Genomic DNA, 15,570 nt, shown 5'->3' on the forward strand with positions numbered 1-15,570 from the left:
TGAACAGCAGAGGGAAAGCGAGGGAAGCGGAGTGGCCTGGGAAGGTGCGAGCATCACCGTTGAGCACGGCACCGCGCAGGACTAGGGGGCAGCGGGCAGGGACGGGCACCGCCGGGTGCTGCTGCGGGCCCCGGACAGGGAACAAATGCTGCTGACAGCAGGCAGGCAGCTACCGGGGGAGGAGGAGAGGTGCAGCAGAGGGACGGGGACATAAAAGGAGGGGCTGACAGTGAAGCATCTCCCGCCGCCTTTGCTGCGGGGCCACGGCACTTCCCCTACGGTCAGTTACAGCAGAAGGAAATGTGTGGAAGGCGCGGGTGACACGGGAGGGCCCACCAGCCGTCCTGGGACTCGGCCTCCCACCCCGCAACCCTCCCATCTGGGCCCCGCCGCCCTCCGCAGCCCAGTACTCACGGCAGGGCCGTCGGCCGTGGTGTAGCGGACGATGATCTGGAAGGGCTGGTGCGGCTGCAGGGCGGCTGGCAGGGAGATGGTGAGGGACGAGCCGTAGTCGGTGAAGGGGTCCACCCTGAAGCCGAGCGGGCAGGCGGCGCAGGGTGGCTGGGCGAAGACGGGCAGCGGCGGCGGCGGCTCGGCGGCGGGCGAGGGGCTGGCGGGCGGCTCCAGCGGGGGCGCGGCGGCGGCAGGCAGCGGGCTGGCGGCGATGCAGGGCGCCGAGAGGAAGGTGGCGGTGGAGGGCGGGCTGGCGGCGCAGGGCGGCGCGCAGGGCGGCGGTGGCGGCGGCGGGCAGGGCGGAGGGGGCAGCGGGGTGGCGGCGGTGGCGGCCTCGGCGGGCGAGAAGGCGAAGGAGCAGGGCGCTTCCCCCACCGTGGCGCGGCGGTAGGCGGCCGAGAGGACGCGTAGGGCCGGGTGCACGTCCAGCACCAGGGCGTGGGGCTGCGGCCGCAGGGCGCAGAGCTCCAGCACCAGGCAGCCCGCCAGCGCCCGCGCCTCGGGCCGCAGCTCCAGCCCCAGGTGCAGGTGGCGGAGGCTGAAGAGCTGAGAGCTGGAGGCCGACGCCACGTCCGGCGGCGGCTCGGGAGGCGGCGGCGGGGCCGGCGGCGCCTCCGGCCCGGCCGCGGACCCCTTGCGGCAGCAGCACAGGCCGGGTGGCCGCGGAGCCGGAGCCGCCATGGAGCGGCGGAGGAGGAGGAGACGGAGGCGGCTGCTGCTGCTATGTGAAATCCATGGGCGGGCGGGGAGGAGGGAGGCCCCGGCGGCCGGAGCGACCGGGGCGGGGAGGGGGGAGCGGCGGGGGGGGGGGGGGGGTGCGGAAAAGGCACCGGCTGAGGGAACGCAGGGCCCGGGCCCGGAACAGCCGCGGCGAGCAAGGCCGCCAGGGGGCGACGCGCGGCACGGCTCGGGGAGCTCGAGGACAGCCCCGCCCCGCCCGTCGGCTGCGCGCGCACCGCGGGGCGCCGGCCCGCCGCTGCCCGGCGTGGTTGGGCGCGCCCCCCGGCGGCCGGGTGCCGGCGTTGCGCCGCGCGCAGCCCGCTTGCCGCGGCGGCGCGGAACGGGCGCGGGCCCCGCCGGCGCCCCTCAGCCCTGCTCCCTGACCCCGGGCCCACGGAGCCCCCGCGCCGCTCCCTCCTGCCCCCGTTGCAGCCTCCCCGCCAGCTCGGCCTCCTCCGCACAGCCGGAACACTTCGTTTTCACCCCCTTACCCAGCTCCAAGGCAAACAACGCCGTAACTCCCCGCCCCGGCTCCCAGCGGGGCTGACACATACACCCTAATGCCCCTGGTACCTCCTTGCCTTCCTCCGTCCTGCTCAGGGTTGTGCTCCTCACGCCCAGCTCACGATCTATCCCTGACAGCCCCGCCTCTACCAGAACGCTCCAGAGAGCCCCTGTTTTAATCTCCCTCTCACCTTGGCTGCCTTCCTCCTACACTCACACTAAACTGTCCCCCCGCTCGCCCCGGATCACAGCTCAAGACACAGTGCACTTAACTTTTCCCCATCCCTCGAGGCAATCAGTCGTACACCATCCACTGCTGCCTTCCTAAACCGTGAAGGACAGAAACCACAAAATACCGTCTTTAAACAACCACTTGTTTCTCTGCATGACAAGATATGCTGGAAGGAAGGCAGGAGGTGTGCTGGAAGCACTGTGATTTGAACTCCATGCTGTCCAAGGAAATCTCTGCCTAAAAAACTACTTTCAGCCTCCAAGGCACATCTTGTGGATGATACATGAACAGTTATTACCTGATCGTGGGTTTAACAAACCCATAGTGGCACATTGTAAAAGCCTCCCATGCCTTACACTACTAACAGCAGCATATGCACCAAGTTCCAGTGGAGTGTCCACCGTATCATATTTGAGGCAGAAACTGTGGCTCCAGCACAATATGGCTGCTGTTACCCGCTGAACCAAGGGTAAACCAAACTACACATTATCCTAGACTGACCTGAAGCTGGGTCTACAAAGAAATCTTGTGTGATTACTTATAGTAAAACACACACTACAGCTGCAGCAAAAAAGAACAAGGCAGCCTTCAGTAAAGCTCTTTGGTTGATGAGGGGATTACAGCCTCCCTGCACCTTCTCAGTATGTTCCTTTGAAGCACCTTCAAGAAGCAACTTTGGCTTTGCCCAATCCCCTCCTAATTAAGAGAAACTTTTTTTCCTGCTACCTTTTCTCTCCACATCCTCCACTCATAAATGGCATTTTCTGCATTTATCCTTCCCTTCTGACACTTTTTCGTACTCATCCCATTTGCCTTTTGAAACAACAATAGTGCTTTTTCAAACTTTGTTCCAAGCAATGTACTAAGACTGCTCCATCTCCCTCTAGCTTTCATGTAGGGGTAACATACCAGAATCTGACCCCGTATGATCTTCACCACAGATAATGAAGTCTCCTCATGTGTTCAAGCTAGTCCAGGTTCAGGACCTGGGACTTAATTACACCAACTTAGCTGCACACTGACCCCACTGGGCCGTTTTAGAAGAATCCTCCCTGCATTTTGATTGAAGTCCTGAGCAAGTGCAACATTTCCACTCATCAGATAGATGAGATGAGCAGGAAAATATTCTCTCAGGGCCTCTAAGCTTATGATAGTAAGTTGCACTTAAAGATCAGCTGCACTGGCTGCATTTGGACAGAATAAGCAAAACTGATGCAATCAAAATTCTGGAGGATAATATCCCAGACAAATCTCTCTCAAGTGGCACACCTGTTGGACTTGGGCTTCAGCCTTTGCTACATACTACAAAGGTGTGCTGGTTTTGGCCGCAGTACAGTTCACTTTCTTCAGAGTAGCTGGTATGGGGCTATGTTTTGGATATGTGCTGAAATACTGCTGATTACACAGGGATGTAATATCAGTTACTGCTGAGCAGTGCTTACACAGGGTCAAGGCCTTTCTGCTTCTCTACCTGTGGGTAGGCTGCAGCTGCACAAGAAGTTGGGAGGGGACACAGCCAGGACGGTTGCCCCAACTGATTTAAGGGATATTTCATATCACACAATGGACCCCTGCTTTCCTGGGAATGGCTGAACACCTGCCTGCAGCTGGGAAGTGGTGAATTAATTCCATGGATTGTTTTGCTTGCATGTGTGGGTTTTGCTTTACCTATTATACCTATAACTGTCCTTAACTTTCTCACTTTTATCATTTCAGTTCTCTTTGTCATCCCACCTGGGGGGAGGAAGCTGTGTGGTGCTTAGTTGTCAGCTGGGGTTAAACCATACCATAATGATGTGTGATCTCCCTGCTATTTTGGGTAGGATCTCTTTAAGGAAAACCTCTGTCCCAAGTCCACAGTCTTATTCTAATCCTTGCAGGATGAACTGTTCTGTGGGATCCCTCCCTATAAATTCTAAAGCAGGATCCAACTGCTGAAAATTCCCATCATCCTCAATCTCTTGTAGAATGCTTCAAAGATACAGATATTTCAGTCTCATTTGTAAATGCTGATGTTTCTTCCTTTCACTTCAGTGACAGAGCCCTGGGCCAGGCCTCCGCTTGCTCCTGTGGTTCAGGACAAAAGCCAATAAAAAAAATTACTGCTACCCGTGTGAGAAGCAATACTTGTGTATTGTCTGTGAGACAAGTGTCAAATGAAGCAGATTAAGTGATTACAGCAGAACAAACATCTCCCTCTGGCAGTCTCTCTCCTTAATTCTGAAGTAACAATGCTGGAGCTAAGGTTTAACAAAACAGTTGAGTTAATCCCTGCTGTCTGCAGGTGAGTGTTCACCTGCTCTCTCATAGGCCCTTGTCTGACACCTTCAGCTATTTCAGCTCCCCAAAGCAGGAGTAAAATATTGACCTTTTTAGCAGCATAACTGGGAAGCAGCAGTTTGGTGCAATGAATCCTGAGCAGTTTCTCCTCATACCTATACCAGTGTTACAGTTAGCACCTACTGAAAATAGCAGCCCCACTTCACCTCCCTTCCAGGTGTGCCTTCCTGTCTCCTTCTTTGTACAGCAATCCTGCTTTTGAAGGGTAAGCTTTCTGCAAGTTAGCTTTCTGAACTGGGTCAACTGCTGGACCAGGCAAGAGCTAGTGCTGGCATCAGGAAAAGCAGAAGGAACTCCCAGCCTGGAAGAAGAAGGAGGACAAGATCAGGATGGCTTCCCTTTTGCCCAGACTGCCATTAGCTCAGCTTTAGCTGCAAAATGAAGCCATGCTCTGACCCCAGCAGGACTTGAGAACTCAGTTCTGCAGGGTCCAAAGGTCCAAAACAATCCTGTCCTTGACAGAGTTGCACATGCCAACTGCCTGATCTGTTTTAACCACAGCCTTAGGCAGATGCATTTCACACTCCTTCTCTCCCCTTAAGTGTTCAGCCTTCATCTTCACATTCTACCCAGCTCTAATTCTAAGGAAGAAGCAGGACATTATCTCTTTGCCCTATTCACCTTCTGCTGCCTCATGCCTCTTCCCAGTTTCTTTTTGTCCTCAAGCTTCTGATTAAAACCAAACATCAAGCTACAGTCTAAGCCTTGTTAATGCCATTATTTGCCTGTAGTATTGGTAGATAGAAAGGCTTGTTGCTGTGACTTTGCAGTCATGCCACATTATAAACAGTAATACTTGCAGGTAAAGAAAGTGAAAAAATCTGAGCCTAAGAAGGATCTTCTGTATTCCATCTGAACTCCCCCCTTGCTGCTTGGATTGAATACTTGCACAAGAAATTATTATTCCCTGTACTACTCAACACAAACATACATATATTGTAAACCACCCCCATGCTGGAGGGCATAAAAATTACCCACTACACTTTTAAAGAAACACTTCCACTCTGAAGGAAGAAAGATCAGGCTGTGGTGCATAGACGGGAGGAAAATACAAACAAACAAGAACAGCCTGCAAAAACGGCCCTCCAGGGCTCAGAAAGGTGCCAAGTGATTTTTCGCCCAAAACAAACCACTTAAGTCAATCAAATTTACAAAACCCAAAATAGTTTTATTTACTTTTCAGATTTCTGCCTCGGTGAAACATTTTGCAAACATGCTAAGGCTACAAAATGTCCAAGTTGACAAAGACATGCAACGCTGACCATTCAGAAAGTCACAGCTATCATAGGAGCGACCGTGCCCCTCCGGGCCACAGGTCCCGCAAAACAGGTATGGTGTACAGTGATCATGGCAACATACTATGCAGGACCTAGTAACCTGAGGTAGGTCTCTTTACAGTAAGAAAACAATGTCCTACACCAGTGTTATATCCTGATCAACAGGAACCTGTTCCAAGTTCCAGAAGACATGGGGTGGGGGACTGTTTCCTTAACAAGTGTGCAATAAAGAAACAGGAAATATTGATACTGTTTAACCTTAGTATAAGTGAGCAGAACAAAGAGTTAGTGCTACCCATGCCAGTGAAAGCCAACCTAAACCTCTGAAGAGCGTTCACAGCTTCAAGATAAGAGTCAGTCAGCTGAAGCAACTCTGAAAAGGCTTTCCTGCTAGCATACAGGGTGTGAGACTTGAACCTTATGATTAATTTCTTACAGATCATTCCACAAACAGTTAGATTTAGGTTTTGTTAGATCAGCGAAGCAGGAAGAGCTTGGGCTTGCTTGCATTAAAATAAACCCTGCTGACACAGTAAGAAATACTGTATCAGGACACTGAGAAAATATGAGGCCTTAATGTGACCCAGAGGTGGTTCTCCACTCAGGAGGTCACTAAAAACCCCGCTTTGGGAAAGCATTATGGGAAGCAGCAGCCGCTGCCATGGTGAACATTAGTGATGCTCCAAATAGCTTTGATAAATTACAATGCAATAGTTACACCACAGAGCTCTTCTCCCCTGTGCTAGACAACAAAGATGTGACAATAAAGGACACTATTGCAAAGCTTCACTTCCACTCAGACACGCAGAAAATCTGGCACTAGGAAAAGACCAACTGTAAAAGACAATGGTGTCTGATACAGTCCAATTACAAAGCCAGATCTCTTGTACCGTAAACTGTACAAAAATGATAGAAAAGAATATGCACTGTTATTAATACAGTGCTTATTTTAATATAAAATAAACAGCTTACATTTCCACTGTAAATATAGGCTATATACAGAATTATGTATAGATATAGCTACATGTATAAAGCTTCATTATAGGCCTCTGATACATTTGTAACTATGGCTCCCTGAGCCATTTGTAGAGTGCATTTAATAACAAAAAATTAGTAATATGATTATGGAATAAATACAATAATAAAAACATGAAGAATTCTTCTGACACCATTTTAAAAACTCTCTGGCTTGACACATTGTGCTAAAAATTAAAAGATGAAAAGGCAATAATCTGCTTGAAGGAGAAGGAGGAAGAAGAGCTAGCCTGCCACAGGCAGAGAGTGTAGCTCTCCAAAATTAAAGTGACTTTGCCCTGAATTTTAGCCCTTGACAGCAACCTTGTTCTCCGCAGCAGCAAACATAGCATAGAAGCGCGAGTTCTCATTGGCCAGAAGGGCAGACGGCGTGTCGAACTCCACTACCTAAAAGCAAACAAGGCAGGTAAAGTACGTCAGTAAAACCCAGCAGAAAATGGATTCCCACCCTGCCTTGTACTTGCAACAGTACTGAAGAAGCCAAAAAACATGGCATTCGTCTTTAGATGCGACAACAGGGGGTGAAAGTGCACACAGTTATGCATACATACTATAACCTGGGATGCTTCAAACTTGCTCAAACACTAGAACTACCCAGCAGGAAACAGTATCTGGTGGCTCTGGCAAACAGAGGCAGGTGCTATGTGGTTTTGCCCCCTCTGCCTTTAAGAGCTCTGCCAAATGCTCTTACATTCAGTCTGTTTATGGCTCCCACATAGAATCCTGAAAAGTGGGTAAAGGATCCATCATATGCCTGTTTGATAGCACAGGCCTTCATGAAAGTAATGGGAAACTGCAGTTGAGCCTCAGCAGAGATGCTTACCTTACTACCCGTCTCAGAATTAATCTACCAAGGGAATATTAAAAACACACAAAAGAGACTGTTGCTCTATGGTACTTTCTTGAAGTGTAAAAGAAATTTTGCCCTCTTTGCTTGTCATGGTCAGGCAACAGCTGATTCTACTGGAGTATTATTACCAAGGATGTGAATGAACACAAAGGATTTTCTCTCTACACTGAAATACTAGCTGCTCCTTCAGTTCAGCCTACACATATGGCACCACCAGACTACAACAGGAACTGCACCCACAAATCTTTCTGCTTACCTGTCCTTGTGTTAGCACCATGATCCGATCAGAGCCCAGTACCGTGTGCAGGCGATGAGCAATTGTTAACATAGTGCAGTCTGCAAATGCCTCTCTGATAGTCTCCTGAATCAGTAAGTCTGTCTCAGTGTCCATAGCAGCTGTTGCTTCATCCAGTATCAAAATCTGAAAGCAGCACATAATCCTAGCTGTTACCCATAATAATGCTTTTCTTCCCTGAACATAAAAAACATAGAGTGGCAGAATTATCATGACCAACTCTATACGTTTCTTACAGAGCCACAGTCACAAAGGTAGTTTTCACAAGCACCCTGTCAGTCTTCTTTATGTAATTGCCTTCAATAAAGTTGCCCTATGGATCACACATGCATTTTATGGTCACATCCTAGAGCCACAAGATGTGTGGGTTCCGACCTGGCCCTCAAGTTTCCATCACTTTCAGTTTTACATTCAGTAGCTAAATCTCAAATACAAATACTGACACGTCCCTGGTGGTGACATTCCTTCTGGAGTGAGTCAATACTAAGTAGGCTTACTAGCTTTCTTATGCTGGAAAGAATTACCCTTCCTCTCAGACTCAGACAAACTGATTTGGAGGGGTGTCCTGTCAAAGCTAAACTGGACTTGTTTTGTGCAGGTACTGCAGAGATAGCAGTAACTTCTGCTGAGTAGTCTGGCTTTAAAACAGAAACAGTTATTACCCATCACACCAAAAACATCCCAAAAGGATGTTAAAATCAAAATCCTCAATCTCAATCCAAAAGCACTTTCCCACTGTAACTGTTTGTCTTCCATTCCTGCAAAACCTTTAACTTTGCTGGCATAGCATGGTCCCTAACTCCACCTGGAGTCTACATTTTAGTGGAGCATCATGTTGAAGAGAAAACTTGGCTGACATTCACAAAAAGGTGAAAGAGGGGAAGAATCTGATGCTCATCAGTAACAGGACACACTGAATAAATTATTAGGCCAGTCTGACACCCTATTAATAACAGTAATGAGCAATATTTTTGTGATGGCAGGACATTAGAGGAGTTAGCAGCTGGCTATAGATGCCTTCCTAGTTGTTCTAACCCTATGCCTCTCTAGGTTGCAATATGGCTGGTGAGATTTCTCTGACAGATCGACGGAATTGGGCACAAAAGAAAAGGCTCTCAATCTTATCAGTTTTCTATTTCCATCTATTTCTTTCACCGCTATGCTCACTTTGCAACGACGCAGTAGAGCTCTAGCAATGCACAGTAACTGTCTCTCTCCAACCGAGAAGTTTTCTCCATTTTCCATCACTTCTGAATCAAGTTTCATAGGCAGCTGGGCAACCTGTGTCAGAAAGAAGAGGCACAAAAATCTTAGAGCATTGCACAAAATCACATCAACATGAATAGAGATCTCCTGATAATCTTTCTCACCAAAAGAGTCAATATAGTCCCTGCAGGAGTTACTGCGACTTATGTACCATAGCCATACATGCCACCTGACTTACAAGAAAACAACTGGATTGGAAAAATCATGGCAGTGAGACTTGCTGCAGGGCACTTTACAAGCATCAGATTTTAAGTTCCGTATAAATGTGCAATGGTGACATTAACATTCACAAATGTAAATGCAGCACATACACATAAAGCATGTACAGAAAAATATCACTTGAAATATTACAACATCCTAGGAGTCCATGTGATAAAGCACCACTCTGCTAAAGTATATACTACAAAAAAATACACATCCAAAATACAGCACACTAGAAAAAAAAAAACCCAAAACCAGTCTGAAAGTCAGGGTGTGCTGGTGTCAAAGCATAAACAAGGGGAAAAAGTTGCAAAGAAAAAGCTTTACCTAAAGGTCTCTGAAGTAGCTACTAATAGAACATGTTGGTTTGGAAGCCAAAACACAGTTAACTCATAGGGCACATAATACTTACACACTCCTTCATGTGAGTCCTTTCCAAAGCATCCCAGATTTGTTCCTCACTGTACTGATTGAAAGGATCCAGATTTGATCTGAAGGGGGAAACAGAAAATATAACCAGAATTTATTCAGCAATGAATGACAAAACAGCAGTGTGCTATCCAGACAGATGATTCCCACCCAGCCTTCCACTGACAGAATTTCCTTGCCATGGAAATCAGATGCTCCCTGCACTCTAGGGTTAGAATAGCCAAAGAACAGAAGAGTAGAGATGGAAGACAAAGATACAAAAGTTTCAATTAAATCTAAAGGGAAAGCAAGGCTCCCATAGAGGATGATCACATCCACTTCTGCACTGGGTCAGCTGAAATAATTTAGCTGTGCTTTTTTGTTTGTTTGAAAAACAGAGAACAGAAGGTAGGATGCCTGAGAACTAACATCTCACCAAGCACCCGAGTTCGAGTATAAACCGGTAGCCTGCTTAGTCCTTCTGCCTTTTTATTGGTCTCACTAACCTCACAGTTCCACTGAATAGCACAGGTTCCTGAGGAATTATTGAGAGTTTGCTGCGAAGATCTGCCAAACCAATATCATTTATTTTCACTCCGTCAATTTTAATACAGCCTCCAGATAGTTCAACAAGACGAAAGAGTGCCATTCCGAGAGAAGACTTCCCTAAAAATGAGACAGGAAAAACAGTATTAGTGTTTCTACAGACTCATAGCAGCTTTGAGATGAGAAAGCATTTTAAAAGCTGTCCACATGTACAAAAAGTGTTTTAAATACCATAAAGTCCTGGCAAACAATGCTGGTAAATGCTGGGGTTCAGCATTTAAACTTCTAAGCAGTCATAGGGGCAGCTCCTAATCAATTCTCCCAGAAACCACCCATGCCGTGCTGCCCCACCCCCAGTACCAAAACCATGCCACATAAGCCCAATACAGCAATATTAATTGCTTATCTAGAAATGACATTTTGGAGTTGATTTAAGTCATCTCACAGACAGGGCTTTTGATTATTCACAGTACAGACTTCTGAGATAGTTTAGAATCAAACCTGGCTGCAGCATCAGTAAATAAAACTTTCAACAGAGTCATATAAGCTGCAATGAGCATTCTGTGCCAATAAGCAGCTTGAGTGTTAAACATTATGAGCACACTGGCTCAGGTATAATAGGATATCCCTCTAAATTAAATCAAAACTTCCCTTCATTATCGTCTACAGGATCCTGTTTATGTATGCCCATGAAATAATCACCAACAGACTGATGGATAATTCCTATGCAATTAACAATTTACTCAACCACAGAGAAGACAAGAGGAGAACCAACAGGACTGTTCCACTCTATTACATTCCCATTCTGCAAAAGCAGTAATGTAACTGCTTGGTGTCCTTCCTTACCTGATCCTGTCCTTCCCACAATGCCAATCTTTTCCTTCGGTTTGATGGTAAAGGACACTTTTTTAAGTACTAGAGGAAGGTTCTCTCGGTACCGCATCTCTGCATTTTCAAAAACAACTTCACCTTCCTGTGGCCAGTCCAGAGGAGGAGTCTTATTTTTAATTCGAGCAGGAGCTTCCAGGGAAAGTGTCTTTAAAAATAAAAACAAACCCCAAACCCCAGAAGTTCAGCTTCCAGCAAACAAAACACCCGAAAGGAAAATTATCAGTTGCAGCTTTCAGCAGGAGTTCTTCCCTGCAGACTTGGCCCATATCAGTTCATGGCAGTTCTATAATGAGCTGTGTAGCTGGATGTGGGCCCAGGGGTTCAGAAGTTTATTGTGTTACTGACCACAGTGTTATTACCCTTTTCTTGCCTTAATAATGACACTGGTCCTTCTAATGCACCAATGGTTTTGATTAATGGAATTCAAAGTGTATTTTAGGCCTATTATTTATGGATAAAACCCTATTGAGTTCTGTGGCACTCCAAAGCCTGAATGCTCCTGGATGCAAGATCTACTATATTTCTATGTCTCATTTGCTATGTCATGCTAGGGTCACCTCTGTGGATCCCGACATAGGAAAGAACATCCACGTAACACACTGTACGAATGTGCTTCCTTCTTTTCTTCATTTGCCCCTGTTCTATTTAATCACTGATTCAGCTGGGGCCCTTCCAGCTTGCTCACTTTTTTGCAATTTTACTCTGCCACTTAATAGGTCCCTTATTAAGCAGTTCACAGATTCAAGAGAAAAGCAGAAAGCAAAACATGTGCCTTTATAGCACCTTATATATGTTTAGGATGAAGCCAAGGTCACCTCCCATATTTGCTTCAAGCAACCTCACAGAATGCAGAAATCCTACTGTCAGATTCACCCCATGTAACTTTAAACACATACAAAGTAACAATCTCCAAATAAACCAGGCCCATCAATTCCTTCATAGTCAGTACAAAGCAGCCAGCATTACTGACTTTTCTCAATCTAATATCAACACAACAGGTAACAAACTGCCCTCTGGAGATACACATTTCCTACACTGACTATGGAAAGATCCCACAGGGACTGTGTCACTTGTGGACCATCTGCAATACCTACTTAAAGACATTAACTGGACTCCCAAAAGTTTGAGGAAACAGCTACCTGCAGCAATAGTACTACAATTCTTTGAGCTTGATGCTCAGAAGAGCAGTTTCTGAGCCTGCACTGAAAGAAGCCAAGCCTGGGACGTGTGTAAGACACTTCTGTGTACAGTGTTTCACTGCTCATCCACCCCTTCACTTTAGATTCAAAGTTGTTTTATAGTTTCATAATAAAATGGCTGTCTAGAGATACAAATAATAAACATCAGAGAAAATGTTGCTTAATAGCAATATATAATGATAGACAGTAACTTAATCAACCAAACCAACAGCCTACAACCATAGGCCTTGCCACTGACAGTGATAAACCCATCTCAGCCCAGTGAGTGATAACTAACTAGGCAGTATCTGGCACACAGTTGTCAGCTTGTGTGGTCACCAAGTCTTCCGCATAGAAATTTTCTACTTAGAAAGAGGAGTTATTTGTTCAACTGGGGGAGTGGGCAGCTTAATTATTTTTTCTTCAGTATTAAATCCACAGATTAAAAAAGTGTTCTAAGCATATCAACTACTACATAGTCCAGATTAATGAAAGAGATACATAACTCCCTCCAGAGTTCAGAGGGAATGTGCATAGCATGTTAAGTAAAAAAGCCTTTCACCTCAAAGACCAGACCCAGTAGGGCTTTCGCCTGGCTACACTCTCCCCAGTGACCTATGCTCAGTTCTGCAATGAGAGCAATTCCTTGACTTTTTAAGCATATAGAAATGTTATATAAGACAGCTGTGGAAAAAGAAGTAGACTTACGAGGATGAAGCAGAATTACATATAGATAAAGTAACAAGCAGTTACTGTGCTTAAATGAAGGAGTTCCATTACGTTTGGAATGAAGGATGCCAGAAGACCATCATTTTACTGTAAAACATTGTACCGAATTCCTAGCTACCCCCTTCACATACTCCACGCCTTACTGAGCGCAAACTTTCATTATCCTTATGTAACTTCAGTGATGCCAGTGTCAGCCAAGTAATACCTTTAAGCTTAGTTACCTACTAACTCTTGTGCCATTCATCTTGCCAATGCTTATATACATGCTTCACAAGAAAAATTCACTCTGCAGTATTACAACATGTGTTAAGGTGCATAACAAGATCAGAAACATACACTCTGCACTGAGACAGACTGGCTGACCTTCTCTTCTCTTATACCAGCAAGAAATTTTACAACAGGCAACTGAAATGTATTATTGTCCTACCTTGATATAGTGATCAATTCTCTCAACTGAGGTAAAGCGAGCTTCTGTCTCTGAAGCAAGTCTGACTGTAAACTGGAATAACCCTGTTAACTGTAGTGATGGGAGAAAAAGACAAATTTAGAGAGCTGTGATTTATTATTGAATTAAGAGATTAACCTAACGGGTGGTGCTGCAGGACTAGGAAAGTGATCATCCCCCCAATACTTGGCACTGCTGAGACTGCACCTCAAATCCTGTGTTCAGCTCTGGGTCCCTCACTACAAGACAAACATTTAGGTGCTGGAGCATGTCCAAAGAAGGGCAACAGAGCTGGTGAAGAGTCTGAGTACAAGTCTTACAAGGAATGGCTGAGGGAATTGAGGCTGTTCAGCGTGCAAAAGGCTTGGGGGAATTTATCGATCTCTACAACTACCTGAAAGGAGGGGGCAGTGAGGTGGGGGTTGGTGTCATCTCCCAAGTAACAAGCAATAGGACAAGAGGAAATGGCCTCGAGTTGCACCAGGGAAGTTTAGACTGGGTATCAGGAAAATTTCTTCACCGAAATAGTTGTCAAGCACTGGAACAGGCTGCCCAGGGAGATGACGGAGTAATCATCCCTGAAGGTATTTAAAAGACACGTGGATGTGGCACTGAGGGACATGGTTTAGTGGTGGACATGGCAGCGCTGGGTTAACGGTTGGACTCAAAGGTCTTAAAGGTCTTTTCCAACCTAAATGATTCTATGATTTTATGATATCCGATACAAGTACTCTTAGTGTTGGGCACCATACAGCTAAGGTGCCCAAGGCAAGTTAATTTTACTTCATAGTTAATTTTAGATAACCGTAATTTATTAATCACTTGTAAAGCCAAAAGTTTAGAAAGGTTTCCCACAAGCAACAGTTTTAGATATTAGTCATCTGCTTTGTAATTTCACTTTATAACCACCAGGAGACAGAAAAGGCCAAACAACAGCTTTAATTGCAAGTATTCTGAGCCCTGAAGTCTAACCAACCCACACAGCTGCAATTCTGGATGCTGTTTGCTGTGAAAACATACAGCAGAAAATATATTCAGACATCATCAGTCTGGCATATGTCTTTTGTACTACCAATCCAATTTTTGGAAATATGCAGGAAAATTGCAATTTGCAGCATATAAACAGCCTCAAATGGTTTCCACTTCATCATTTAAAGAAAGGCAGCTCCCAAAAAATAGCCTTAAACATACAGCTCCTCATAATTTGTGATTTGGCTACTAGCAGAAGGTCCCAACTCTGAATTACTTTCCCTTCCATTACCAAAATGGGTAGCAGGATTGTCTTCCATTCTAGTGCGTTAAGGAAAGCTTTAAGTGGTGTGTTACCTTTATTTATTAGCAATAACTATATATGTAGACATACTCACCTGGACAGCATATGAGATTGCCAGACCAGCATAGGCAGGAGGAATCTGGCCATGCATTAAGACAATCATAAGGCCAGTGGTTGTGATAAGAGCAATGCTGATAATGTCCAGCCGTACAGCTAGCCAGCGCATTGCACAGCTGAACAGGTAAAATGGTGCCTGATTGTCATCTAAGAGCTCCTGATATCTGAAACAAATACAGGAAAGGTTAGTCGATTTTCACAAGCATGATGTTCTACAAATAGCAGAGCTGCTTAAACCCCTGTTCCAGCACCAGAATTTAAGGTGAGAAGACTAGCTCATGACTAGGCCATGAAAGCAGGGTTTACAAACTTTCACAAATCACATCAGATATCTATTTAGCTCAAACTTTTGGAAGTCAAACTACCAAGTTTCTGTGTGTTGAGAGATATTAGTTATTTAGCTTAAATAAGTAAGTTTCAAATAGTTTGAGAGTTTTAATATTGTGTGGTTTAGCATGCTATTGGCTTAGCTTTACTTGCTTAGCATGACTAGCTAGATTTGCTGAAGCCTTGGGCTGTGAATCCAGTAAGCTATTAGAAAACCCCAGATTGAAAAATCACCATCGGACTAGAAAGGCACAGGTGTGCACACATGCAAGGAAGTCAAAAGGGATACCCACTGGCTCACTGGAGCCACCCTCTGTGAAGGGACTTCAGTCAGCAGTTAAAGTCTTGGGTTATGTGTCTGCAATTCCTTGGATGGTGTGTGAATGCTCAGGCAGCAGCTTCTCCCCAACACTGTGTACAACAATGAACTACGCTGGGATGAACCAAAATGCAGGGATATTACACATACTTTCACAACTTCAC

General features: G+C 46.0%; 1 protein-coding gene across 8 annotated transcripts in view; it reads right to left on the minus strand.

The window, feature by feature from the left end:
• Positions 1-15,570, minus strand: part of ABCC5 (ATP binding cassette subfamily C member 5) — a 77,686-nt gene that overhangs the window by 20,667 nt on the left and 41,449 nt on the right. For 6 of the 8 annotated variants that reach the window (XM_065674376.1, XM_065674375.1, XM_065674374.1 and 3 more), the window contains 8 exons: positions 14,738-14,924; positions 13,353-13,442; positions 10,974-11,163; positions 10,088-10,247; positions 9,586-9,664; positions 8,874-8,987; positions 7,668-7,832; positions 5,397-6,948 (listed from right to left, as the gene is read on the minus strand). In XM_065674376.1, coding sequence (XP_065530448.1) covers positions 6,847-6,948; positions 7,668-7,832; positions 8,874-8,987; positions 9,586-9,664; positions 10,088-10,247; positions 10,974-11,163; positions 13,353-13,442; positions 14,738-14,924 — 1,087 coding nt within the window. In that variant the 3' untranslated portion in view covers positions 5,397-6,846. Of the gene's footprint in view, positions 1-414; positions 1,341-5,396; positions 6,949-7,667; positions 7,833-8,873; positions 8,988-9,585; positions 9,665-10,087; positions 10,248-10,973; positions 11,164-13,352; positions 13,443-14,737; positions 14,925-15,570 lie in introns of those variants that run through there. The other 2 variants (XM_065674382.1, XM_065674379.1) reach the window with 2 other exon arrangements.

Source organism: Lathamus discolor, chromosome 3 (genome assembly GCF_037157495.1).
Source record: "Lathamus discolor isolate bLatDis1 chromosome 3, bLatDis1.hap1, whole genome shotgun sequence".
NCBI classification, from domain to species: Eukaryota; Metazoa; Chordata; class Aves; order Psittaciformes; family Psittacidae; genus Lathamus; species Lathamus discolor.